Source organism: Chiloscyllium plagiosum, chromosome 15, assembly GCF_004010195.1.
Source record: "Chiloscyllium plagiosum isolate BGI_BamShark_2017 chromosome 15, ASM401019v2, whole genome shotgun sequence".
In the NCBI taxonomy this organism is placed as follows: domain Eukaryota; kingdom Metazoa; phylum Chordata; class Chondrichthyes; order Orectolobiformes; family Hemiscylliidae; genus Chiloscyllium; species Chiloscyllium plagiosum.
In genome coordinates this window covers 16,914,389-16,940,094 of record NC_057724.1, presented here as the reverse complement: position 1 = coordinate 16,940,094, position 25,706 = coordinate 16,914,389, and the positions used below count along the sequence as shown (strand labels likewise).

Here is a 25,706-nt window from a genome sequence, read left to right as displayed (position 1 = left end):
GGGGAAGCGAAAATCATGGAGGAGGTGGAGGGCGTGGGTGGTGTCCCGAATGTAGGTGGGGAGTTCTTGGACTAAGGGGGACAGGACGGTGTCAAGGTATGCAGAAATGAGTTCGGTGGGGCAGGAGCAGGCTGAGACAATGGGTCGGCCGGGGCAGTCAGGTTTGTGGATTTTGGGCAGGAGGTAGAAACGGGCAGTGCGGGGTTGTGGGACTATGAGGTTGGAGGCAGTGGATGGGAGATCTCCTGAGGTGATGAGGTTATGGATGGTCTGGGAGATGATGGTTTGGTGGTGGGAGGTGGGGTCATGGTCAAGGCGGCAGTAGGAGGAGGTGTCTGCGAGCTGGCGTCTAGCTTCAGCGGTTTAAAGATCGGTGCACCAAACTACCACTGTGCCTCCCTTGTCTGCCGGTTTGATGGTGAGGTGGGGGTTGGAGCGGAGGGAGGGCTGCGCGTTGTGAGGGTGAGAGATTGGAGTGAGTGAGAGGGGTGGACAGGTTAAGGCGGTCGATGTCGCGGCGGCAGTTGGATATGAAGAGTTCGAGGGCGGGTAAGAGACCAGCACGGGGTGTCCAGGTGGATGGGGTGTGTTGGAGGTGGGAGAAGGGGTCGTCAGAGGGTGGGCGGGAGTCCTTGTTGAAGATGTAGGCACGGAGACGAAGGCAGCGGAAGAAATGCTCGATGTCTAGCCGCGTGTCGAACTCATTGATTCGGGAGCGTAGGGGGATGAAGGTGAGGCCTCTGCTGAGGACTGATCATTCATCCTCAGAGAGGGGGAGGTCTGGAGGGATGGTGAAAATATGGCAGGGCTGGAAGCTAGGACCTGGTGTTGGACTGGAGCTGGGAGTGGGAGCGAAGTTAGTCATGGGACAGAGTTAGTCAAGGGAGCAGAGTTGGTCATGGGGGCGGAGATCAACGTGGGGCGGAGATGAACATGGGGGCGGAGATCGACGTGGGAGTGGCGTAGTGTGCGGTGTGGTCCTTGAGCAGGTGAGTGACATCACTGAGGGCGGAAGTGGCTGTGGCATGGCAGCTCTGGGGGCGGATGTGGCGCGCCGGGCAGAAACAGCACTAGTCCCGGTAGCCGTGGATCCCGCGGCGGCAGCATATCTGTCGGCAATGGTCTTCCTGATGATCGTGGAGGCTGTTGTCTGGGTGGCGATCGCGGAGGCTGTTGTCTGGGCGGCGATCGCGGAGGCGGTTGTCTGGGCGGCGATCGCAGAGACTGCATGGTCGGTGGTGGCTGTTGTCTGTGCGGATGTGGGGGCGGAAGTGACATCACCGTTCGCCGCGGCGGTGGTGGCTGCAGCGGCCGCATGGCGCCCATGCAGTTTCGGAGGTCGCAAGAAGGCGGCAGCATATCTGTCGGCAATGGTCTTCCTGGTGATCGTGGAGGCTGTTGTCAGGGTGGCGATCGCGGAGGCTGTTGTCTGGGCGGCGATCGCGGAGGCTGTTGTCTGGGCGGCGATCGCGGAGACGGTTGTCTGGGCGGCGATCGCAGAGACTGCATGATCGGTGGTGGCTGTTGTCTGTGCGGCGGTGGGGGCGGAAGTGACATCACCGTTCGCCGCGGCGGTGGTGGCTGCAGCGGCCGCATGGCGCCCATGCAGTTTCGGAGGTCGCAAGAAGGTTCAGGAATGGTTGAGGAATCCGGAGTGTGAAGGGTGAGTACATGAAAGTTTTTTGTACTTACTTTCTTTGATGCTCGATATGGCTAGGAAAAAATATTTGTTCAGTGTATGAATTCTTCTGAGGATGAAGAACAGCAAAGGTCCTTTGCAGGTCTGGGAGAGTGTTGTCCTGAGCTGGGGCAGGGCTGACTGCAGGGAGTGTAGGTAGCGGCGCATGGTTAGGTGAATTGGCCATGCTAAATGCCCATAGTATCCATGGATGTGTAGGTTGGGTGCATTAGTCAGTGGTAAATGTAAAGTAATAGGGTAGGGGAATAGGTTTGGGAGGGTTACTCTTCAGAGGGTTGGTGGGGCCAAATGGCCTGTTTTTTCTTTCTTTTTCTGTTACTCACTGTGTGGTCCAGACAGCACAGAGGTCAGTCCTCTCCCTAAAACAAATGAGAGTCCTTCACCACTGATCCAGCTCCCTCAGAGGCAGCTCTCAGAGTGAACAGAACCCCTGACTCACCTGTTTATTTTTTTTTTGTCTGACCCACCTGTTTTTTATCTTTTTTTTCCCCCACACTATCGCCGAACAGCGGTAGTGCTTATTCTTCCCTAACGCCCATGTGTGTGTGCAGGTGTAGGGCACAGTGGAAAACAACAAATCTGTAAATCTTTATTTATATTCCACCACCAGGAAGAAAAGAAACACCCGAGTGGCCAGTGACAAGCAGTGCGCTTCACAAAAGGGCAATGGTGTGTGATCAAAAAAGTGAAAGACAGGGCAGGGATTAAATCAAAATGGAGTTGGAGGGAGAAATAATACATTCCACTTCCTCCGGTGCCCACCTCTCCCCGAACAGCTCAAGGAAGTTGGGGGTCACCGCGTGCTCCTTCTCCAGACACACCCAGGCTCTAACATAACCATGGAAGAGGGGCAGGCAGTCAGCCGTAATGACCCCGCTGCCTGGACCTATTTATGGCCAGTTTGGTCAGGCCCAGGAGCAGACCCGTGAGGGTCTGCAATATGCAGTTGTAGGGGACTGCTGCGTGCAGCACCCTCCACCCCAGATCCCCGCATGCAGAGAGCCCTCCACTGGGATCCCCGCCACCTGGTGGCAAATGGATATGCCAAGGCATGTCCAGGCGGTGGATGAGGGAGAAGAGGTGAATGGTGTGCACCGTGATATGTCCCTAAAGGGGCGAAATTAAAACTCCTGAGGTAGCTCAAGTTGCAGAGCACAGGCTCCTGCAGGAAGTACAGGACCTTGGGGCAAATGTGAAATTCCATCCGGGCAGGGGTAAGCGCGGATGGGATTCCACCGCACACCTGAGCATCCTCCAACTGGTGCACGATGTCGGGTCCGAACACTGCCGTTTTAAGGCATCGAATGGCAATGGCCACGAACCGGACATCTACCACTGCCCTGCTCGCTATATCCTGCAGTAACGTCCAGCCCCGACCCCTGCTACCCAGCATATCCCTAACCCTAGTCACCATGAGTACGGAGGTGCGAATTCCTGAGCAATGGCTCCCTAACATTTTGCCAACAATCTCTGAGGGTGGACTTGAACCCAGGTACCTACCACTATGAGGCAGCAGTACAAACTACCCACCCCCCTCTGCATCGGGTGCCCAAAGATCAGGAGCATGGGGCTGAAGTGCAACCAAAAACAAAGGAGAAGGTTTTTAAGAAAATCAAAAAGGGAGTGCAAATGCCCACACCCAATATATATATCCATAGACTCCACAGTGCCACAGAACAAGCAGTTGGGCTGGAAGTCCGTGAACCACCGCAATCGCAAGTGGGTTTCCTCCAGGTGCTCCAGTTTCCTCCCAGAATCCAAAGATGTGCAGGTTAGGTGAAATGGCCATGCTAAATTGCCCATAGCATCCAGGGATGTGTAGGTTATGTGCATTTGTCAGGGTAAATGTAGAGTAATAGGGTAGGGGAGTGGGTTTGGGAGGGTTACTCTTCGGAGGGTCGGTGTGGACTTGTTGAGCCAAATGGCCAGTTTTCATACTGTAGGGATTCTATGATTGGGTGATTCTTGGATCCCCTAATTAAGGCTGTATAATTGACCCAAGTGTGCCTGAGCTGGATTTCTTGTTCACAGTTCCTCAATCTTTTACACAGGTACCCTGCTAGGACTGAAAACAAATCAATTGTTCTTAGCCTCAGGTTTTTATCCCTACTCCAGTTAAATCCTGCTGTATTGCTACCCAGCCCCAGACATGAGAGACTGACCACAGTTTGACTGAAGACAACTGATGCCTTTGGAACCGTGAGCAAAAATAAATACCTGTCTGGACAGGAAGAAGAGAAATTGTGAACTTGGATTTATATATTGATAATCCATCTAAATAGAGTTAAATTAAATAAGTTTCTATTTTGAGCATTTTTCATAGTTCCATCATATTTTGTTGCAATAGCAAAAAAACTTTACAAGCATAGAGAGGTAAATACGAGTTATTTCTGTCAATTTTCTGAGCTGACCTGAAATTTGCAATTTACAACCAATTTACCAGTACTGATTTATATAGAAACAATTATCCCCCTATTTATCTTTAGGTATGTCCTTTAATTGACTTCAATGAACAAAATTTAGATCTTAGAACCTTAAAAAGGCACTATTCCACCCTGACACATAAATATTGCATTTTGAGTCATGCATCATTTAAAATGAACTTACTATGAACAAGGCTTTAAGAGATTTACTGGTGACTGATTAAATCATTTCCACTGGATTTTTCTCCTCCAGCTCTATTGATGCTTGCAACAAATATGCATGGCTGAGGTGGATTTATCAGCTCTGCATCCATTTAAAACAGAAGTTCCTTCAGCTCTATCTCTATAACCCTGAAGCACATTCACTTCAGTGTTGAAATTGTTCCTGCACGCCCCAATATCTCCGCTGATATCTCCACGCTGATCCAACTCCACAACCAAAGAATGGACAGAAAGTCAGAAGCAAATTTCAAATAATTACTGCTGAAATAATGACTGGGGGGTTGGAAAAGTGAAAGTATGGAAGTACTGAGCAGTGCCATCTCTAGCAGAATAAACAGTTCACTCAATATCATACAACAGACACAGGTTCTACATGCAACAGACCTCCAAACTAAACAGCCAACATCTTAACCGGAAGTACAACCTCTTGTTGGCATTTTCTATTCAACCTGTTGTTACACAGGAACCTAGGCTTCCTGACTCAACAACCTCTTATGCAAAATGTCCAGGTTATGTCCATAATCAGCCAATTATGCTTTAGAAACGCAACCAGAGGAGGCGCCTGAGTACTAACCAGACAACCCATTTGAGAGTAATAGAGCCAGCAAAAGGCAGACAAGTACAATTCTCATCAGTGGGACTCTTGAAGACTGGGTTCAATCCAACCTTCTTTAGAGATATGTCATATTGCATTGTACAGGTTGTTAGGTAAGATCTAGAATGTACAGGGAAGCTGTACATTATGATGGGGATTTTTATCACTGTCTGCCATGTGCGAGGCCCATGTCCAACTCCCTGACAGGAAGTGGCTGATGGTTGTGTGTAAATAAGAGTGTAGTTTTTAAGGGCTCTTGTGGCACAGTGTAATGTCCCTGTCTTAGAGCCAGGAGTTTAAGTCCCACCTACTCCAGAGGCGTGAATAGCATCGCTGACTTTGCTGATTAGAAAATATTTAGAAGAAGGTGCATCCCAATTTATGGTGAAGTGCAACTCTCTTACAAGTAGCTTTGTAGCTGGAACAAAAAAATGGAGATTACTTATCAGAAATGTGGTGTTCAGCCTGTGCACAGAACTGCAGAGCAAGCTGTTCTTGCTGAAACAATAAAAAAAAATTGAAGCCATTAGCCAGGAAGGTGGACTTGGCTCCCAAAGACTCCCAAGTGATCTGTGTGAGTGGTTTGCTTTATTCCATCTCAAGAGCCTAGCTATACCATGGGTGGTATCTCTTCAGGGAATTGTACCTCCACTGTAAGTATAGAACATAGAACATAGAACATTACAGCGCAGTACAGGCCCTTCGGCCCTCGATGTTGCGCCGCCCTGTCGTACTAATCTGAAGCCCATCCCACTTACACTATTCCATGTACGTCCATATGCCTGTCCAATGGCGACTTAAATACATTTAAACTTGGCGAATTTACTACCGTTGTAAGCAAAGCATTCCATACCCTTACTACTCTCTGAGTAAAGAAACTACCTCTGACATCTGTCTTATACCTATCTCCCCTCACTTTAAAGTTGTGTCCCCTCGTGTTTGCTGTCCCCAAACTAGGAAAAAGGCTCTCCCTGTCCACCCTATCTAACCCTCTGATTATCTTGTATGTCTCTATTAAGTCTCGTCTCAATCTTCTTCTCTCTAACGAGAACAGTCTCAAAGCCCTCAGCCTTTCCTTGTAAGACATTCCTTTCATACCAGGCAACATCCTAGTAAATCTCCTCTGCATCCTTTCCAAAGCTTCCACATCCGTCTTATAATAGCTACTCAGCATTTTCAAAAATGCTAGATCATAGTGATACCAGATAACATGGACTGAGAGCCTAGTTTTGTAGGGCTCCAAATAAGATGGCATCTCTTACTATCCTCTTTATGTACTATTGTTCAGTAAAATCTGTTATTGTTCACTCACAAGAGTACATCTCACATTGCTCAAGTATTGTGGGGGGGGGGGGGGGGAGTAACTTGGATTTCTTTGTTATTGTCTCTTGGAGAAAGGCCCTTGATTAAGTGCCACTCAGGCACATAACTGGACAGCAGTGGACCTTCTCTGAGATTGAGAACCTGGAGACAGACATCCTACCCACCTAGATCTCCCAGTCAGTGATTTGCCGGCAGAGCTGTTCAATAGCTGCACCAACAGGTTGATGGTGGCTGCTGCCAGAATCATGGCCACTTGAGGCCTAGAATTGTTCCTAAATCCTAGGCCATCGGTCAGTGATGGCAGGAAGCGGGTGGCGAGATCTGGATTGCACAGAAGCCAGATGAATGGATCTGCAAACGACAGAGCAGTATCAATAGGATAGCTGCTGACATCGGAGGAAGTAATTTCAGGTCATGTGTAAAAGGATTTACGCCAAGACAATCATGTGGGGATTCTCCCTGCTCTGCATGTAAAATGCATGGCTAAATAAATGTACAACTATATGAATTACAAATTAAGAACAGAAGTAGACCATTCAGGCCTGATCTGCCATGGAATAAAATCATGGCTGCTTTGTTTCATGTTCCACATTCAAACTCCACCTTAAAAATAGTCAGTGATACTGCTTCCGTCACCTTCTGAGGCAGAGAATTCCAAGATAGCACAATCCTCTGTCAGAAAACAATAAGGCAATACCTAATTTTAAAACAGTGTTGCCTCACTTTTGACTCACCCACAAGAATAACCATTCTTTCTACGTCTATCTCGCTAAGACCATGCAGAATCTTTTAAAGTTCAATTAAATAGCTCCTCGTTCTTCTAAACTCAAGTGAAAACAAGCCCCAGCCTGTGCAATCTTTATCTTAATACAACCTGTTCATTCCAGATATCAATCTGGCAAACTTCCTTTCAACGGCCTCCAAAAAAAGAAATCAAAACTATGCAAAGTATTTGAAATGTAATATCATAGAAGTGCTCTATAACAGAAGCTTAAAGTCTTATATTCAATTCCAATATGCAATAAAGGCTACCATTCCACCAGTTTTTCTGACTATGTGTTCTACCTGCATTCTAACTTTTGTGACTCATACACTAGAATATACAGATCCCTGTGTACCCCGGAATTCTGCTCATCAAGCACCTCAACTATGTCCTCAATGGTAAAATATTGTCTGTGCAGCATAGACCCCTGCATGGCATACTACCAGCTTGAATCAGACCTTTTTATACATGTGGTGTGTTTCTGCCAGCTAGTCAATATTTCATTCATGGTGGAATATTACTCCCTTCCCAATTAGCTGATTCTTTGCTCAATAAACTTTTATGTGGAATCTTGACAAATGTCTTCTGCAAATCTAAGCAAAGTGCATCAATGGATTCCCCTACATCCACTCTGGATCTTATTCCTTCAAAGTATTCTAATACATTGGATAAATACAATTTCCCTGTCAGAGAAACATGTTGACAGTTCCCAGTTAATGTAAGTCTTTTCTAATTGCTCTGTTATAACTTACTTGATGATGAATTCTAACTGCTTTTCACCCAGCTGCTGTCAAGCTAGCTGGCCTATTATTTCCTGATTCCTGCCTGCCTCCTTTCTTAGAGGGATTATATTTGTTATTTTTCAGTCTGATGGAACCTTTCCAGAATCTAATGATTTTTGGAAAATAACACCAAAACATTTGCTACTTCAATGGCCACCTCCTTTAATACCCTAAGATGAATTCTGTATGGGCTCGGAGACTCGATGCACAGTAGCACTTCACTCATGATTATAATTTCACCAAGACCTTCTCCTCCATTAGGCTCCAGATTTATAGGTATTGCTGCAATGGCTTTGAATCCTCTAACATTAAGACAGAAGCAAAACATTCATTCATTACAGTTGTCATTTCTTTACTATCCACTGTTATCTATTATTAACTCCCCAGTCTCACCCTCTAGAGCACAAACACTTACTTACCCTTTTCCTTCTCAGATTTCTTTAGAACCTCTTGCAATCTGTTTTACATTTCTAACAAGTTTGCTTTCGTACATTTTTTTATGATTTGATTAACCTTACTTTGAATTCTAACCAGTCATCTGACCTGTCGCTCAGTTTTGTGTAGTTATATGCTTTTTCCTTAAGTTTGAAGCTCTCTTTAACTTATTTAGTCAACCATAGATGGTGATCGCTCCCTTGGAATTTATTTTTGTAATAGGAATGTACTTATTCTGACATATCCCCTTAAATGTCTGCCACTACTTCTCTCCTGATAGATCTCCTCGCCCACTATCCCCTCACTAGTTCAGCTTTCATGCCACATAGTTGCCCTTTTTTAAAGTTAAAAGTACTTGTCTTAGATCCACTCCTTTCAACCTGACATAAAACTAAATCAATATAAGATCATCACTATCTGGAGGTCATTACTCTGAGGTCATTAATTACTCCTGCCACATTGCACAATACCAAACATATGCTTTGGTCAGTTCCAAAATGTGCTGCTTCCATAGGAAAAGAGACTACTTTGCAAGCATTCTACAAACTCCACAGAGATACCTATTACCAACCTGATTTTTCCAATTTGAATGTAGATTAAAATCACTCATAATTATTGTAGTTCTTTTATCACAAGCACCCATTATTTCTTGTATGATTTGTCCTACATTGTGGTTACTGTTCAGGGGCCTATAGACCACTCCCACAAGTGACATATTTCCCAAAACAGATGCTACAGCTGGTCTCCTCAATCAAAGTCATTTATAACAAATCGCACCAATATCATATTTTATTCAAAGGGTTACCCAGCTTCCTATGCTTCATGAATGCTGTATAGCCCTCAATATTCAGATTCCAAAACGTGATATTCCTGTAGCCATATCTCCATAATGGCCATCAGATCGCATCATTTCAGTGTACATTATCGATTCATTTACTTTGTTATGAATGGCTTTGCACATTCTGATGCAGGCAGTTAGGTCTTTTTTTATATCTTTCTGACAGCTAGTCTTGACTACTGATACATTCGTGGGATTTTTCTCTATCCCTTCACACCATCTTGGAACTTCATTTTTCACTCTGGTATTTTGCTCTCCATCCCTGATTTATTACAACACCCAAACTTGGTCCTTCATACCCCTAGTTTAAAGGCCTCGCCACGTCCTGTTATGTGACTTGCAAAGATCATCAATCCTGGTTCATTTCAGGAATAGACTGTCCCAACAGTGCAGATATGACTTCCCTCAGTACAAGAACCAGTGCCCCTCAAACCACAGTCTGCTTTTCCCTAACCAGTCTTTGAGCCATGTACTCACTTCTTTTAATAATTCTAGACCAATTATTGCTCGGATAGTAATCCAGGCATTTTTATCTATGAGGTTGGGTTTAGTAACTTTGCACCAAACTTTTCACTCTCTGCCAGTAGAACATCTTTCTGGTTTACACGTGTTACTGGGATCAACATGGACCACAAGCATTGGATCTCCCCCTCCCCACTGCAAATTCATTGCCAGCCCAGAACCCTGTCACCAGGCAGATAGCATAACTGTTTGGATTCACAAGTCTTTGCTGCAGAGAACAGTTTTTTTGATTTGATTTAATTTGATTTATTATTGTCACATGGACCTAATTACAGTGAAATGTTTTGTTTTGCGTACAGTACCGCAGATCATAACATATAAAGACACAAAGATCATAGGGTGATTGAACAGAGCAAGGAATACAAAGATGCAAAGAAGGAGTACAAAAAATAAGGTCAACATTAGACTTGCAATTTGTAAGGTCCATTCAGAAGTCTAATAGCAATGGGGAAGAAGCTGTACTTGAACCTGTGTCTAAGCGTGTCTAAGCTTTTGTATCCTCTGCCTGATAGAAGAGGTTAGAAGAGGTTATAACCTAGTTGGAGGGTTCTTTGATGACGTTGTCTGCCTATTGCAGCAGTAACCGTATAGATGGAGTCAGTGGATGGAAGGTTGACTTGCATGATGGTCAGGGCTGTGTTCAACTCTTTGTAGTTTGTTACAGTCATGGCCAGACCAATTGCCGTACCAAGCTGTGATGCATCCCGATAGAATGTTTTCTATTGTGCATCTGTAAAGGTTGACAAGGGACATGCCAAATTTCCTAAGGAAGAAGAAGTATTGTTGCACCTTTTTGACCATCGTATCAGCATGGGTGGTCCAGGACAGAGTATTGGTGATCATCATTCCTGGGAACTTGATGCTCTTGACCATCTCCACCTCAGCACCATTGATGTGGCGAGGGGTGAGTCCTCCACCTTGCTTCCTGAAGTCAATAATCAGTGCCCCTCACTATACAGACCCCGACCACCACTACTTTCCTTCTTACTTGCCTTTCTTGAATGGTTTCCTATCCCATAGTGTCAAGGCCAGTAAGCTCATCCACCCTGTAGCCATAACCTTCATCCAAGCAAGCTGAGAAAACCTCAGATCTGTTGGACAATTGTAGAGATTGACACTCCTGTGCTCCTGGGTCCTTTTACTTGGCTCAACTGCATTCACATCTTCCTTTCCCTGACCACTGACCAAGTAAGAAGACCCTATCCTGAGGGGTTTGACAAAGGGTCAGTTAGACTCGAAACATCAGCTCTTTTCTCTCCTTACAGATGCTGCCAGACCTGCTGAGATTTTCCAGGCATTTTCTCTTTTGGTTTCAGATTCCAGCATCCGCAGTAATTTGATTCTATCCCGGGGGGTATGGCCACCTCCTGGAATAAAGGGCCCAGGTAATATTCCCCCTTCCCTGACCATTGATGCGGAACAGGGCTTGTTAACCCATCTCTTAAGCACACCAACAAAGATATTGCTGGGAGCAACAGGAACTGTCCAGTGGGGCCCAGAATTGGCATGAACATTTAAAACAAAGACAAGCAACAGCAGCAGCCATGTTCCCGCATTAAACAGGGCAAGAGAACAAAGTAGCAGTACAATGAAATGGGAGGAAAAGAGCAGTGATTAAAAAAAGGTAAATAAAAGAGACCACTGCACTTTCAGATGAGGACTGACCAACTACAGAGAGAAAACTGTCAAACACAGAAGGAAAATCTCGAGGCAGCCACACCTCAGTGGTAAGTGAGACTGGCAGAGCATAAAGCAGACAGACTCTGAAAATAAAAACCAGGATTCTTTCTTGGAATCCTGTCTTTTTTAGGACATCAAATCCCTACCAGCTACATCACAGGCTCAAGGAAATTCAGGCTGCACAGAAAGCAAATGCCAAGCATGCAAATATAGGAGAATGCTGCCTCAACAGATGGCCAGTGTATGGTCCCATTCTACAACAGTTCTTTGAACAATGTCCACACCTTAGTGTGGAATGCATTGCCTGGAAACAGGGCTGGTGAAATTGAGATATTCAAGAGAAGGCATTGAATGTTTTTCTGGATGGTAATGGTGTGCAGAGAAAGGGCAGGAGTTTGGCACGTGGTGATAGAACTGGCGCAAGCACGATGGGCTAAATGGCCTCCTTTTGTATTGTAATCATTCTGTGATTCTGAATTCACTCTCCCACTACATGTCAAGCTTCATCCTCTGTCAAGGCTGAATATTAAAGGTATTTGGTTTTTAATTGGAAGACCTTGACATCTATTTTCACACGTGTACCTTGTTATTTTAATGTCTTTGGGATATTGCGTATAGTGTTGTGATTGAAGTTGTAAATATGTCAAAAACATCTCAGCAAAAGTCGAATTTTCAAGTTGTTTTCAGATAATGATGGAGAACTGTCTTAGTCTAGTGTTACTTCTAGTTTAATTCTGGGGCACTCTTTACTGATCCTATTGGAGATGTTACGTGAGACACACAGATAGTGGCCTGTTACACTGCCTATCCCCAGCGAGTTCAGTTCGATGTGCAAGGCACTCCTGGAGATGCTCTACACAAACACATTTCTCTCCACATTTCTCAACACAAACTCCATTGAAAATTCAGTTTCTTTAATTAAACAGAATCAGTCCAAGTTGAATCAAATCTTTCTGTTCTCCTGTAATAGTTATTTCAAGACTCTATTGGTTATCATTTTGTGTAAAGTGAGTTCCTCCTTTTTTTAATTCCTTTGTTCTTGTCCAATTATCCACTTAGTGAAAAATGCCTTAGAGTTATCCATTAGCTCGTCTAGTTCTGGGATTTATGATTTCACTTCATATTTTTTGAAGTGGATAACTTTCCACATTGTTCCATTTTTCTTCTTTACATTTACATATATTTCCTGGAAAATGGAGCATCCTGGCTTTCCAAAGGTTGAGATTAATCTCTGCCAGGTTGCTCTTTCTGTGTAAATTGCATTGTGAGATTTTAGACTACATTTACCTGTTTCAACCAATATTGTTTCCACACCATCATAATCTAATCTGTAAAAATCTATTCTGGACCAGAGTCTCGCTCTATATCACAAATCTACCATTACATTGAAAAAGCCTTGTTATGGCTTACGAATTAGATTTACTTGCATTCTTGATTAAGAAAACCGGTTGAGAAGCAAAAACATTGAGCGATAAATGTTGCTAAAACTTGCTGCCAAGGAACTGATTCTTGTTTATTGTTCTTTATTATTTTTCTGAACAGCTATCTTTTAAAATTACCTCAGAGGGAAACCTATTACCTTTTTTTTGGCAATAACTGTTAAAAATAAGACTCACATGCACTTCAGTAAAAATTATTTCCCCTGCCACAAAAAGTAGTATCATATGTTATGCCAGACTTCAGGAGTGCTATTTTTCAGAGTACTGCTCTCCATCAATACAGGTATGGAACTGAAGACTGCCTTCATTTTGAATTATATAGCATAAGATGCTTTTGCATGAAGAACTCTATTGAAAATTTAGTCCTGTGGGGTTTGTTCAGGGACTGTGTTCAGAAATTCTCTGGCTGAAATATGGTGCAAACAACAGTTTGCATTTAAATTGCCCCGTTAACATAGTAAAACCTCCCAAGGTGCTTCAGAGAAGTGTTATTAAACAAGTTTGTCAGCAAGTGACTTAAGAAACTCTTCAGAGACGATGATCAAAAGCCTGGTCCAAAAGGTGGTTATTGCAGAAGACAAAGAGGCCATTCCAACCTTGAGAATTTCTTCAACATAGTTACTGGGATAATCATAGCAATTTTTAAATTCATTTTAGGGATGCAGGTGTTGCTGAAAAGGCTAACATTTATTGCCCATAGAAGGTGGTGGTGAGTACTTATCTTGAACCACTGAGCAGTTTGATTTTGTTACTTCAGAGGACAATTAAGAATCTTCAACTTTAATTTGTCTGAATAACTGTAACTCAGATTAATAATGTTGTCAGACAATGCGACTATAGTTCCCTCGTTCTGTCAGAATCAGCAAACTCTTCATGTCAGTCACATGTTATTGAAAATATGTTCCATAAACTAAAGCATAAAGATACACAGACAAAAATTAACGTGATTCTGCATTCTAGGGGTGCTCTGATTTTTGGAAAGGTGCACAAAATCTAGTGGGGTCGCAGAGCACAAGGCTTAAAATTAGAACAGTGCAAGGTGAAGTCAGCAGGTACATGCAAATTGTAGAGGAAATCAGGACCTGTCTCCCATTAAAGTGTTGAAGCTAAGTCAATCAAAATGCCTAAACTGAACTGATAGCTCCATGGGGATATTAACTGATCTGGAACTCGCCCTAGTATGTGCAGTTTAAGATCTAGATCATCTACAATCTAATTAAACGATAAACAGGCTTGTGAGATGAATTCTCAAGTCCTGTTCCTGTGATGTTCAAATGGGAGCTTAATTTCAACACAGGGATGTTAGAGAGGCGAAAGATGGTCACTCAGTACAGTACAAGAGGGGAACCTTCAGAAGGGGAACGCAGCAATGTTGATGAAATAAAGGTAAGATTACTTATAGCAGAGAGATTGTAGTCTGGATAAAGCACTCTCTCGAATGAAAGCTTTTTTTCATGATTGCTGTGCATTAAATAAAACCTTTATTTACAGCTATTTCAATATAAGCTGGGCAAGATAAGCACTATGGTTTGACAGATATATTTCACTGAGTCAGAGCAAAACTCAATTCAGTCATATTTGTTTTTTTTTTCCAAAGGTTTATTTATTTTTACTTTCAAGTCATGAGAAAGTCAAGCCAATCAGCAGTCTTGGCTTTTTCTAAGTAATGCATCTGTGAAGTAAAATTCAAGATAATTTTTGAGAAGAAGAATCATCTGTAGAAAATAATGGATGAAATCTTGCAGAAGATAATGTTATTTTGTATCACTTTCAAAACAGATAAAGGGACACTCGACTGTCTCATTAGATATAAATTAGATTGGCTTGGGCTGTTATTGTGTGCACAGACAAGACAAATTGAAGGAAAAATGATGATGATTAGATAAGCTCTGTCCCTTTGAAATTGTTTTGCTCAAGCCTCTCACCACAATGGCCCACTTCCACTATGACTAATTCCTTACATAGATAAACCTAAAGATTGTCATACATTATCTAAGACTGGGAGAAACTTTTGATTATATTAGGATGTGAGTGAAGTACAATGAGTTAGCAATTTCATTAAAGTAGCAAAAAGGGTAGGGTTAAATAAACCAGGTAAGTATTTATATGACAATTCTAGGCATGGAGTACTAACTCTTAGTGTAACTACCAATGATTGGTAGATGGGAATTGAAGGTAAAGTACAGTCTTCAACGTAATTAGAGAATAATGGGGCTAGTGCATAGCGTTTTAATTTAGTCTCGATTTTAAAATTATGAGTCTAAAAAGATTTTGAATTTTTTACAAAATTAGAAAATTACTACAAAATAGTATAACAATCTTATAATATAACAACAATAACAATAAACAAATTACTACTCTACTCCACAAACAATTTCGAAGTAAGAAAAAAGAGAAAAAAAACGTACGCAAACTACAATTCAATAAATAAGTAAATCAAAACAAAGACCTAAAGTAGACCAAATTGAAGCAAGGCAAATTAAATTAAGTACGTTGCAGCACTAAGCACAATCCCACCAAAACTCCCCACCACCAGGAGCATCAGTAGGCAGACCCGTATTTGTTCTTCACCTCAGGGCCTCTGGCCCTCCGGGCACAGCCCTCATGGCTACACAAAGGCCTGACCAATATAACCAATAAGCCTGCAGATATATAGTTCAAAAAGGGCCACCACATCCTATTAAAGAATTCCATTTTCTGGTGCACCATACTTGTAAGTCTGTCCACGGGGATGTGCTCCATAACTAACCTATGCCATGCCGAAAGTCCTGGGGGGTTCTCCGCCACCCAGCTCATCAGGATGTTCTTCCTCACACAACATGAAAAAATATTAAACAGTTTCTTCCCATGCGTGTCCAAAGAGGGGAGATTCGGCAAACCCAAGAGGAGGGACACTGAATCTACCTTGACCTCGGTTCCCAAGACACCTTCCAAAACACTCGCTATAGCACCCCAATGCCTACGAAGTTTGTGGCATGACCACAAGCAATCAATAAGAGTATAATATCTATTCTACATTGGGGTGCTCCTGTGTTAAATTTTGCAAGCCGCTCCGGTGCCAAATGAACCCTGTGGAATACCTTCAATTGCACAGCACGCAACCTATTGCAAATCGAAATCTTCCTTACATTCTCCCAAATATCCACCCAAGCCTCTGACGAGATTTCCACCCCCGATTCCTGAGTCCAGATTCCACACAGCCGCTCAATGTCCTTCGAAACACTACCTCCTAATAAACGATGGAGGGTGCTGACCAAGAGAGTACTCTCATCTCCACCTCAGACTTATGGGAACTAACCATTAATGTTGTCTTCTTCTGAGTAAAGTCCGTATTCTGAAAATAACGAAAGGGGCCCCTCCTAGATAGTTCATGTTTCTGGCTCAGCTGCTCGAAAGACATCATAACCTCCCTGTCAAATAGATCTCCCAAAAGATCTGGAGACTCCTCTCGACTCCCAGAGCCTAAAGCTGGGATCCATTGATCCTGTTTGGAATCCTAACATTCCTATTGTAGGAGTGAAAAGGGAAGTTTTTCGTAAATTGCCCTCACTTTGTTGCATCATTCTCCAGTCTTTAACTGTATTAAGGACAATCGGATTCCTGCAAAGGCCCATAACAGTCCTCATCTTGTCTATAAACAACAAATTAATGAGGGGGCATTTTATCTGGAAGGCCTCGATGTCCAGCCAAATTGAACACAGGTCTTGGCAAGCCTAATCCGCCACATAGGATAATAAGGAACTCAATTGATATTTCTTAAAATCTGGAAAATCCACCCCCCCTATCCCCTGTGGAGGCTGCAATTTGGCAAGACCATCTACGACACCAGATAAAAGAACCAAGCCAACTGTTAAGCCTCAAAGGGAGCATTGGGCAGCATCAAAGGGAGCATTCACATGGGATATAATAAACGAGGAAGAACATTCATTTTGACCAGACCTATTCTACCCAATCAGGATATCGGAAGGTCCTCCCAGCACTGAAGGTCCTATCTGATCTTCTCTGGCAACTGCACAAAGTTAGCTTTATATAAATGATCGAAGGCCAGGGTGATAAAAATACCTAATTATAGAAAACCTCCCTGTGACCACTGGAAAGGGTATCAGATACCACCCCTAAGATCGGGTATGCTAGTAAGATGCCCCACAGGCATGGCCTCTGATTTCATAAAATTGATTTTATACCCCGAGAAAGAACCAAATAGACTAATCAGTTTTATTACACGGGGCATAAATATCATCAGGTTAGCTAGAAAAATAAGAACATCCTCTGCACAAAGGGTGATCTTATGCTCTCCTGATCCTACCTCTGGGGCTGTTATACTGGGGTCCCTGCCAACGGCTCAATCACCAACGTAAAAAGCAACAGTGAGAGGGGGCACCGTTGTGGGCTGCCTCTGCAATACTAATATTGTCAAACCCTATACCATTAGCAAGAACCGCTGCTTTAGGGTCACTATATAACACTGCCCCCACCTGGCAAAGACCCCTCCAAGACCAAATCATTCCAGGACATACAAGAGTTACGGCCACTCCACCCAGTCAAACCCTTTCTCTGCATCCAGAGAGACTACCAAGCTTGGAATCGACCCATGCTGGCATACCTGAACCATATTTAATACTCTTCTAATGTTATTAGAAGTCCTGCGACCCCCAAGCAAAGGCTGTCTGGTCCTCCTTTACAATGAAGGGCAAGACCTTCTTCAGCCTCAACGCCAACATTTTTGACAAAATTTTAAAATCCATGTTTAGTAACGATATAGGCCTGTATAAAGTACAACCCTCTGGGGCTTTCCCTCTCTTGAGATTAAGAGAAATAGTTGCTTCTCTCAGAGAGGATGTACGAATAATTGTACTTTGGCTCAGCCAGCATGTTTATAAACTCCTTATAAAACCCACTCTGAAATCCATGTGGGCCAGGCGCTTTACCATTCTGGAGCTGCCTCACTGCTTCCTGTAGCTCTTGGATTGTCAAAAGAGCCTTCAGCCGGGCCTTGGGCATATGTTGCTGCAGCCCTCTCTACCACTTCCGGGTCGCCGAGTAAGAAATAATCAAACCCCTTGCATAGACCTTGGCAGTCTCCCAGAGCACCAATGGGTTATTGGCCATACCCAAATTAATATGCCAAAAAATTTTAAACTCTCACAAAGAGTACTCAGTAAACTTCCTATCCTTCAGGAAAGGATCTATGCGCCAATGCCGCAAGCCTGTCCCATCACCACCGGCCTTAACCTCTATGTATACTGCTGCGTGGTCAGAATTGGCTATGTTCCCAGTTCTGCAAGACAGCACTGAATTCAAAAAGGTCGATGGGGCAAAAAAAAATGTCAATCCTAGTGTAGCACCTGTCTGGGTTAGAGAAAAAGGTAAAGTCCCTACCCTCAGGGTGAAGACAACGCCACACATCCACCAACCCCAGTTCCCTGTTCGGGTCCAGCAGATGCCTGGATTGCGGGGATATACCCGCGAGACCCCTAGGCATCCTGTCCACCTCGGGGTCCATAAGTCAATGAAAGTCTCCCCTATAATTGTATGACGTGTCTCAAGGACCATCAGCCTGGAAAGTGCATCTGTCAAAAATTTGAGGAGGTGTGCCGGAGGAACAATATACATCCAAGATCCCATACTCCTCTCCATGTATTAAAGCTTTAAGGATCATAAACCACCATATTTGTCCCTAATTTGGTCTAACAGCTGAAATGGGAGATTCTTTTGGATGAGTATAGTAACTCTACTTTTCAAATTAAAGGATGAGAAAAACACCCGGCTGAACACTCCCTGCTGTCACTTTAAGTGCTCTGTATCAGTTAGCTATGTTTCTTGCAGCAAGGCTACATCAACTCTTTCTTTTCTAAGGCTTGAAAGGTTCTTTGTTCTCTTAATCAGTGAATGACTCCCATTGATATTCCAGGTGCACCATTTAAACGAATGGTTAGCCATAGCTGTCTGAAACAGTCCATGACCCCACACCCTCCCCCCACCCCGGGAGGAAGAACCCCAGTCGTAGCACGCCAAGTGAAGGCAGTAAACAGTTCATATAAACTTGAAAATACAATGATAAAAACTACCAAATCAACATTTCTAACAACTACATCTTCAATAACCAAAATATAACACAAATAATAGGAGACTTTCCCCCTTGCCCACAGGGGGCGCTCATACTACCCACTAACCCCTCCATGGCTCCTTCTAGCTGAAGCCGTGCCCAAACCCAGGCAAAACAAAGTAAAAAAAAGTTACAACAAGAAACTTAAAAGTGGACATTCAACCCGTCCTATCCATACTTCGATCCTAGGCAATCCTACTTAAAAAAAACTACCCCGCCTCCCCAATTCACCCCCCCCCCCCCATCCCATACTAAAACAAAGAAATGAAAAGGGAATGATAGAAGGACAAAGGACAGTGGGAGGGGAGAAAGAAGGGAGAAGAGTGAGAAAGAGAAAAAACAGGGACCCCCACATATTGAAAAAAACAAGACCAGGTAATCCAGGCAAACTATAGCGAAAACAAAGTAAACACCATTGTCCATATTATTTGAGCCAGCCAGTCTATTTTAATGTGTCCACGAATTCCTTTGCCTTTCCAGTGAGTCAAAATTAAATACGGACCCTCCGTGGCTGAAACATGATATTGCTGGATGTCTTATAGAGTACTGAATATCCAAGTCCCTCAGCTTCCATTTCACCTCATCACCTCTTGTGGATCACGGCTGCAGAAAAATCTTGGAAAAACATAATTCTTGATCCTTTGTATATCAGAGCCTGTGGATCCTTCCCGAGTGCTCCAGAAGCTTCCAGCACTATTTGCTTGTCTCTATAGTGCTGGAGTCGCACTTGGACCGGGCGGGGGTACTGGTCCAACCCAGGCCTGTGCACTGCAACCTGATGGGCCCAATCGACCCGCACCCAGACCGCTCTGACTTCCAGCTTCAAAAACTGCAGAGGCCATTGCTCCAAGAAGCCGATTAGCTGGCCGCCTTCCCATTCCAGCAGCCCATTTAAACACATGTTCTTCCACGGCCTAGGTTTTCGAGGTTGTCGACCTGCTCTAGTAAGGCCCGCACCTGCTGTTGCAGGGCCTGGACCCGACCCACCGAGGATTCTGCCATGGTTTCGGAAGCCGCGATCCATTGCTCCACCTCCATGACATGCTGTCCGAGACGCTGGATCTCCTGGTCATCCTTCTGCAGCATGGCCAAGATCAGTTCCAGCCTGGTCCGCATCTCCTCCATTTCTGAGTTGATCTTTTCTCAGAGTTTCACGAATTCCGAGATCAGGCTGTGCTCCACAGGGAAGTCCCCTGGGGCAATCATGGAGGCTGACGCTGCATCCGCGGGCATGTCCGTAACTGCAGGGTAGTGCCCTACTTGTTGCAATCTTCACTGTCCTTTTCCTTTAGTCATTTTTCTTAATCAATTAAACTGAACATACAGCAATTCTAGAGGTCCAAAACTACCAATTTCTACCACAATGGGTGAGAAAAGGAGGGTGAGTGTCCATTTGGTATGGGTTCTGGTGCAGAGCTCAGCAGGGCAGACCCACTTGATTTTCCACCATCTTGGATCTCCCTATAATTACATGTTAACATCGGCATTTTCCATTATAAATGTGGGCATTAAGAATTCATAATAGAAAATGTTGACATCAAGTAACATAGCTCTAAGATCTTTAATATGTTAAACTGGTATTTCCTATATGCAATACTGAAAGCAAAATGACGCTTTTATTTACTCAACAGCTGAAAGAGTTTTAATATGTTTCTATTTTCGCAGACAGAACATGGACTTTACATTGATCCTTGGTATGACCAGAATGGATTCTGTTGTGCTCTGTGTCGTCGTGGACATCAATATTGCCAGCGAGTCTGTGAACCTCTTGGTGGCTATATGCCATACCCTTACCACTACCGAGGCTGCCGTGTTATCTGCCGGATTATTATGCCATGCAACTGGTGGGTTGCACGCATCCTGGGGAGGGTATAAAATCAGTTCTCTGCAGTAAGTGTGTCAGCAGTCTACAGTGTCTATTGCAGCGCCTTTAGCTGCTCTGCCCTCCAAATGCCTAGATCTTTGAATCTGATCACCAACAATGTTAAAACTATCAATTAACTGTTCTAATAAAACAAGGAATTCCAACATTCCACTTTCCTTTTAGAATATTGCAAGCAAGATCAGACTTTGCACCTTTTGGACATCATTTTATTCAGTTTCTGTAAGAATTAACATTTGATTAATTGTGTGGGAATATGTTTAGTTTATGGCTGAGAGCTATTGTTCCTTAGTGAACCCCAAGTTAGTGGGTTAAATTGAATATCAAACACCTAATATTCTGATCAAGAAGAATTGCCATCATCAATTTCAGATTTTTGCTTTCAATATAAACTTTCTGTGCTGTTGCCAAAGTCTTCTAATAAGAAAAGACATTAAATTATGTGATAATTTCTCAAGCTCTGAAAGTAATTTAGTCCTGTGGAGAATATCAACATAGGTCACTATGAACAAACTACACCCACGCAACAAAAATCATTATGTATTTTTTTCTTTTAAATATTAAACTCTGTAAGCATTAATCATAGAATTTTTCATGTTGTCCACATAAAGGTTCTCTTTAAGCAGCAGGGCACAAGTTATAAAATATATATGTACTTAATCATAATTTGCTAATGGAAAATCATCTTTTCTACCACTTGTGGTGCTATATTTAGTGTCTCACTGTACAGCTTAAGAAAACAAGATCATCTTCATTGTAAATGTATTGCATTCCTAATCTGAGATTTCAAACCACAAACATCATAATCCATTAGTATTTTCCGTATGCATTACACATTGGTGAATCATTGCGGAACGTTTTATACTTAGAATAGTGTCTTTATGATTCCACAGAATTAATAAATTTATCTCATCATAAAAAAAGATAAAATTTTGCTTCTCTCAACTTTGCATATTTTTCAATGACTGTCACACTTCATATGTCACAAAATAAGGCTCTTTTAAGAGAAGTAAAGTCAATCATTGCCGACACAAAGAGAAATGACTTTCCTATGACCTCCAATTGACTTGATGATCTGCTAAAAGCAGTTAGTCTCTCATTAGCCTAGGCGAACAAGCAATTACACTTTATGGCTGTAATAGGGGCAGACTGAGCTATACATAACTAGTTTTAGCAGCAGAATTTGTGGATTATTTGTAAGATAATTTTAATGAGAAATTGTCAAGATCTGATGGGCTGCTGTTTCACTGCCTGTCTGATTTTGCCTTCTGTAGGAAGTAAATCCTTTGAGGATCTTGTGCTGCAGCACTGCTGTCCCTACCTCTGAGCCAAAAGACCTACATTCAAGTCCCATCTACTTCAGAGGTGGGTCATAACAGTTTGATTAAAAATATCTAGAAAGTAATCCTCTGTTAGCAGCCCAGAGCCATTTATAATTACTAGAAAATGCAGGTTTTATTAAAACTACTGGTATGTTTTTAATAATACTTGATCTTATTATTTTGATTTAGAGCCTCACTATTACACTTAAAATCACCTGTCATAAAGGATTACCAGTAAGTGGAGACAAGAAACCATTAGACCAGCAATAAATTTAACCCACCTTGATCATTCTCAAATCTAATGAAATATGCGTTGTGCACATACCAGACTATGTTCACTGCAGGTAACCAAGCTGTCTCAGTAACTGAATTACTGAAAAATAGGTTGAAACAAGTCAGGGATAGTAAATAAAAAGTGGATCACAGTGAATAGGCTCGTTTCGCAATAATAGTGCTGTTAAAGTGGAGCATTTTGTGGATATCTAACAGACCCACGTTTTTTTTAAAAAATTAGAACTATTTGAATTGCATCCTTCAGCAATTAGCAACGTTCTGTAGAAGTGCAGTAATATTTGCCAGAGTCAAGAGACTGAGCTGAAATAAAAAATCCCTTTATGTTACCAAAGGTCCATCATCACAATGCAAACAAGTTTTCCTTTAGGCAGTGTAGTGTGTTGCATTTTTGTATAATGCTTATGGAAGCATTTGAAAATGCAAACAGTTCAGCTCTCCTTATTGGTGAGGAATTAAGAGCCATTATATTTCTACTGAAGAATGTGCTAGTGTTTTGAAATGTATTAAAACTGGATAAGCCATCAAGATTTCTAAACCACTGTGATTGGTGTCTTTGTTAGCAACAGAAATGATGTGGAGATGCTGGTGTTGGACTGGCGTGGACATAGTTAAAAATCACACAACACCAGATTATAGTCACCTGATGAAGGAGCAGCATTCCAAAAGCTAGTACTTCCAAATAAACCTTTTGGACTGTAAGTCAGAGTTGTGTGATTTTCAGCAAGAGATATGATTGAAGTTATTTTTGTAACCAGCAAACTTGGAAGGTGACTCAGGCTCAAATCCACTGGATGAGTCATTTTTTGACAGTACTTCAGAATTCCAAGCCCAGAGAAGTTAAGACATAAAGTACGTTCTATGTAAAATCAAGGATATTTAATACAAATGAATATTCGGTTTTTCCAATGTCTAGAAATAAATGTCCCTCATGAACTGCAAAGTGCACTTCTGTCTTTTGCTCTGTAACAGACTCATCCATCGAACACTCAAAAGAATTCAAAATGATAGCAATTTAGGGCAGGCTTCTGGCTTCTGGCTTGTGGTCAAGTGAGGATCACAATCTAGCAGTGTGTGGGAAACAATTGCCCTGCAGTGATCTTCCCAAAACAGACCAATTATGGGCAAGAAACCTCGCAATCCAATTAAACAAGGCAAGCAGGCAGGCTCACAAGGCTGTGGTAATCTGTTCATATCACATTTGGTTTGCTTTGATTGGCTCATCCCCCTAATTGTCTCCTTAGGTTAATGTAGCTTTCTGAAACACCATGTGGTTCACAAATAATGTAAAGGTCTAGTACTCATGCAATACACCACTGCACCCCTTAGCATCCGTGCTTCATTCAACTTTTAAAAGATTAACTGAGCACACATCCAATTGCAGGAGTGCAGATGGCATAACAGATATGTCTGTATTGTAATTCACAGCCTTCTATATAGTATCAGTACATTTAAATCATGCACATTGCTTTGGAAAGAACCAAGCTGTGTGCACTATATAGTATCAGGATAGTTTAACTGCATGAATTTATAGTTATCTGAAAAATGTATAATGTTGGACTGCATGGATTAATAAAGTTTGTAACAAACGTGCAAGAATAGTCTTATGTTATTTTTCTACCACCTCGTCATTAACTAATTCAGAAGACAATTACAGCAGTGTCTCCATACACTCCTTATCTACAAAGGACAGCAAAGATTGGATTTGTTCAACAGAGTCTTTAATGTTTTATTGGTAAAATTCTGTTCATGCTTCAGACTGAACCTTATAACTTGGGGCTTAGAAATGGTTCAGGAGGGAAAGATAAAAAAGCTATTTTTATTTTCCTGTAAGTGGCAAATTTGCACTCACAGTTCAAAGTCTTTAGACTCCAAATAACTATTTTAATTTCAGTCTCATTGGATAAATCTCTTTGCAAGAAATGTGAAGTTAACTATGAAAATGAAGGGCTTTTGCCCGAAACGTCGATTTCGAAGCTCCTTGGATGCTGCCTGAACTGCTGTGCTCTTCCAGCACCACTTATCCAGAATATGAAAATAATCAGCTTTATTCATTGCTCAAGCAACTAGCAATACTAGCTTGGCTACAAAAGTCGGCTACAAAACACAAATGGGGGCTGAATGGCAGCCTGATTATATGAATATGCCAAAGATGTGCAGAGTACGGAGATTGACTTCATGGAGTGGCATAATTAAATCAAGTAAACTGGAAAGGATCAGAAGCTCTGTCATATCACTCGGGAAATGTGTACATAGATGAGTCAATAATGTAAATAGAGTTCTCGCAGAAGGTTCCATGGTTTCCAGCAGCGTTATTCTGGGAGACTAAACAATGATATACCCCAACAGCCAACAAAACAATTGCCACATCAGAACAGAGAGAAGTGGGAGGAGTCCACTTGTTTTTTGCAAGGATAGTTAGCATCCCCATGGTGCAGAGTGCTATTAAATTTACCCATGTGGCTTTGTGGGCTCTACATTCACTCTGATGCAATTGGTGTGCTCAGCACCTCAAACTGGTGAGTACTCACTATCCTGGCAGCAATTATAATGCTTTCATTCTATCCCAGCCACCTGTAACAGCAATCTGTCAACCATCATAACAAACCAGATGGTGACCACTGCATGCAAAAGGCTCTCTGTTATACAGCCAGCTGATATCTTCTTTCACAACACAGCTCCACAAGCCCAACATATGCTGCCATGAAAAACATCATTCCAAAGTCGATTGGATTTCTGAATCAACAGTTCCCCTTCCTGACCATGATGAAGTCCACAGTAACTTATTGGAATGGTGCCCTAATACTTGGTGGTCTACTGCTTCCACATCATGCAGGCAGAGCCCTTGGCTGCACTGATGCCAACACTGTGGGCAGATAATGGAGATGAAGAGCAACCAACAGCTCCATGTTCTAAACATCCTTCACTCAAGTCCTTTTCAGTAGACCTCACACATACTCTAACCCTCCACAAAACCAGCAATCACATAATCCTTTTCCCCCAGCCTGGCCACCATGCACTTGGGCCCAACAATTCACCATGTCAATACTTTTGAAGGTTTGTAAGTGCCAGAAACTGAGATGATAGCAGCAAGTGACTGATTGGGTGGCAGTCTTTCTTCCTCCTCAGTGCATGTTTTGAAGCTTTCAGCCTTCCATCTTGTTGCCTTCCTAAACAGTTCTTAAGTATCTGAAAGTATAAAGGCTCAATGGCAAGATTGATGAGAAGGAAGTGAGGAAAACAATAAGTGCGTTTATCATAATCACACAAATGTCTCCAGGAGAGAGATCGGCATTACCAAGATGGATTCCAATGTTTCAATTTGAATTGAGACCTGGATCTGTTGCTCAGTGGCCAGCAAAAGTCCAGACTTGGGACCATCAA

At 42.6% G+C, this 25,706-nt stretch overlaps 1 protein-coding gene across 1 annotated transcript in view; it reads left to right on the top strand.

The window, feature by feature from the left end:
- tnmd (tenomodulin) overlaps window positions 1-22,965 on the top strand; it is a 202,619-nt gene extending 179,654 nt beyond the window's left edge. Inside the window, exon 7 of the mRNA XM_043704491.1 lies at window positions 20,493-22,965. Within this exon, the coding sequence (XP_043560426.1) occupies window positions 20,493-20,702 (210 nt within the window). The 3' untranslated portion in view covers window positions 20,703-22,965. The remainder of the gene's footprint in view (window positions 1-20,492) is intronic.
- Window positions 22,966-25,706: the final 2,741 nt, after the last annotated feature.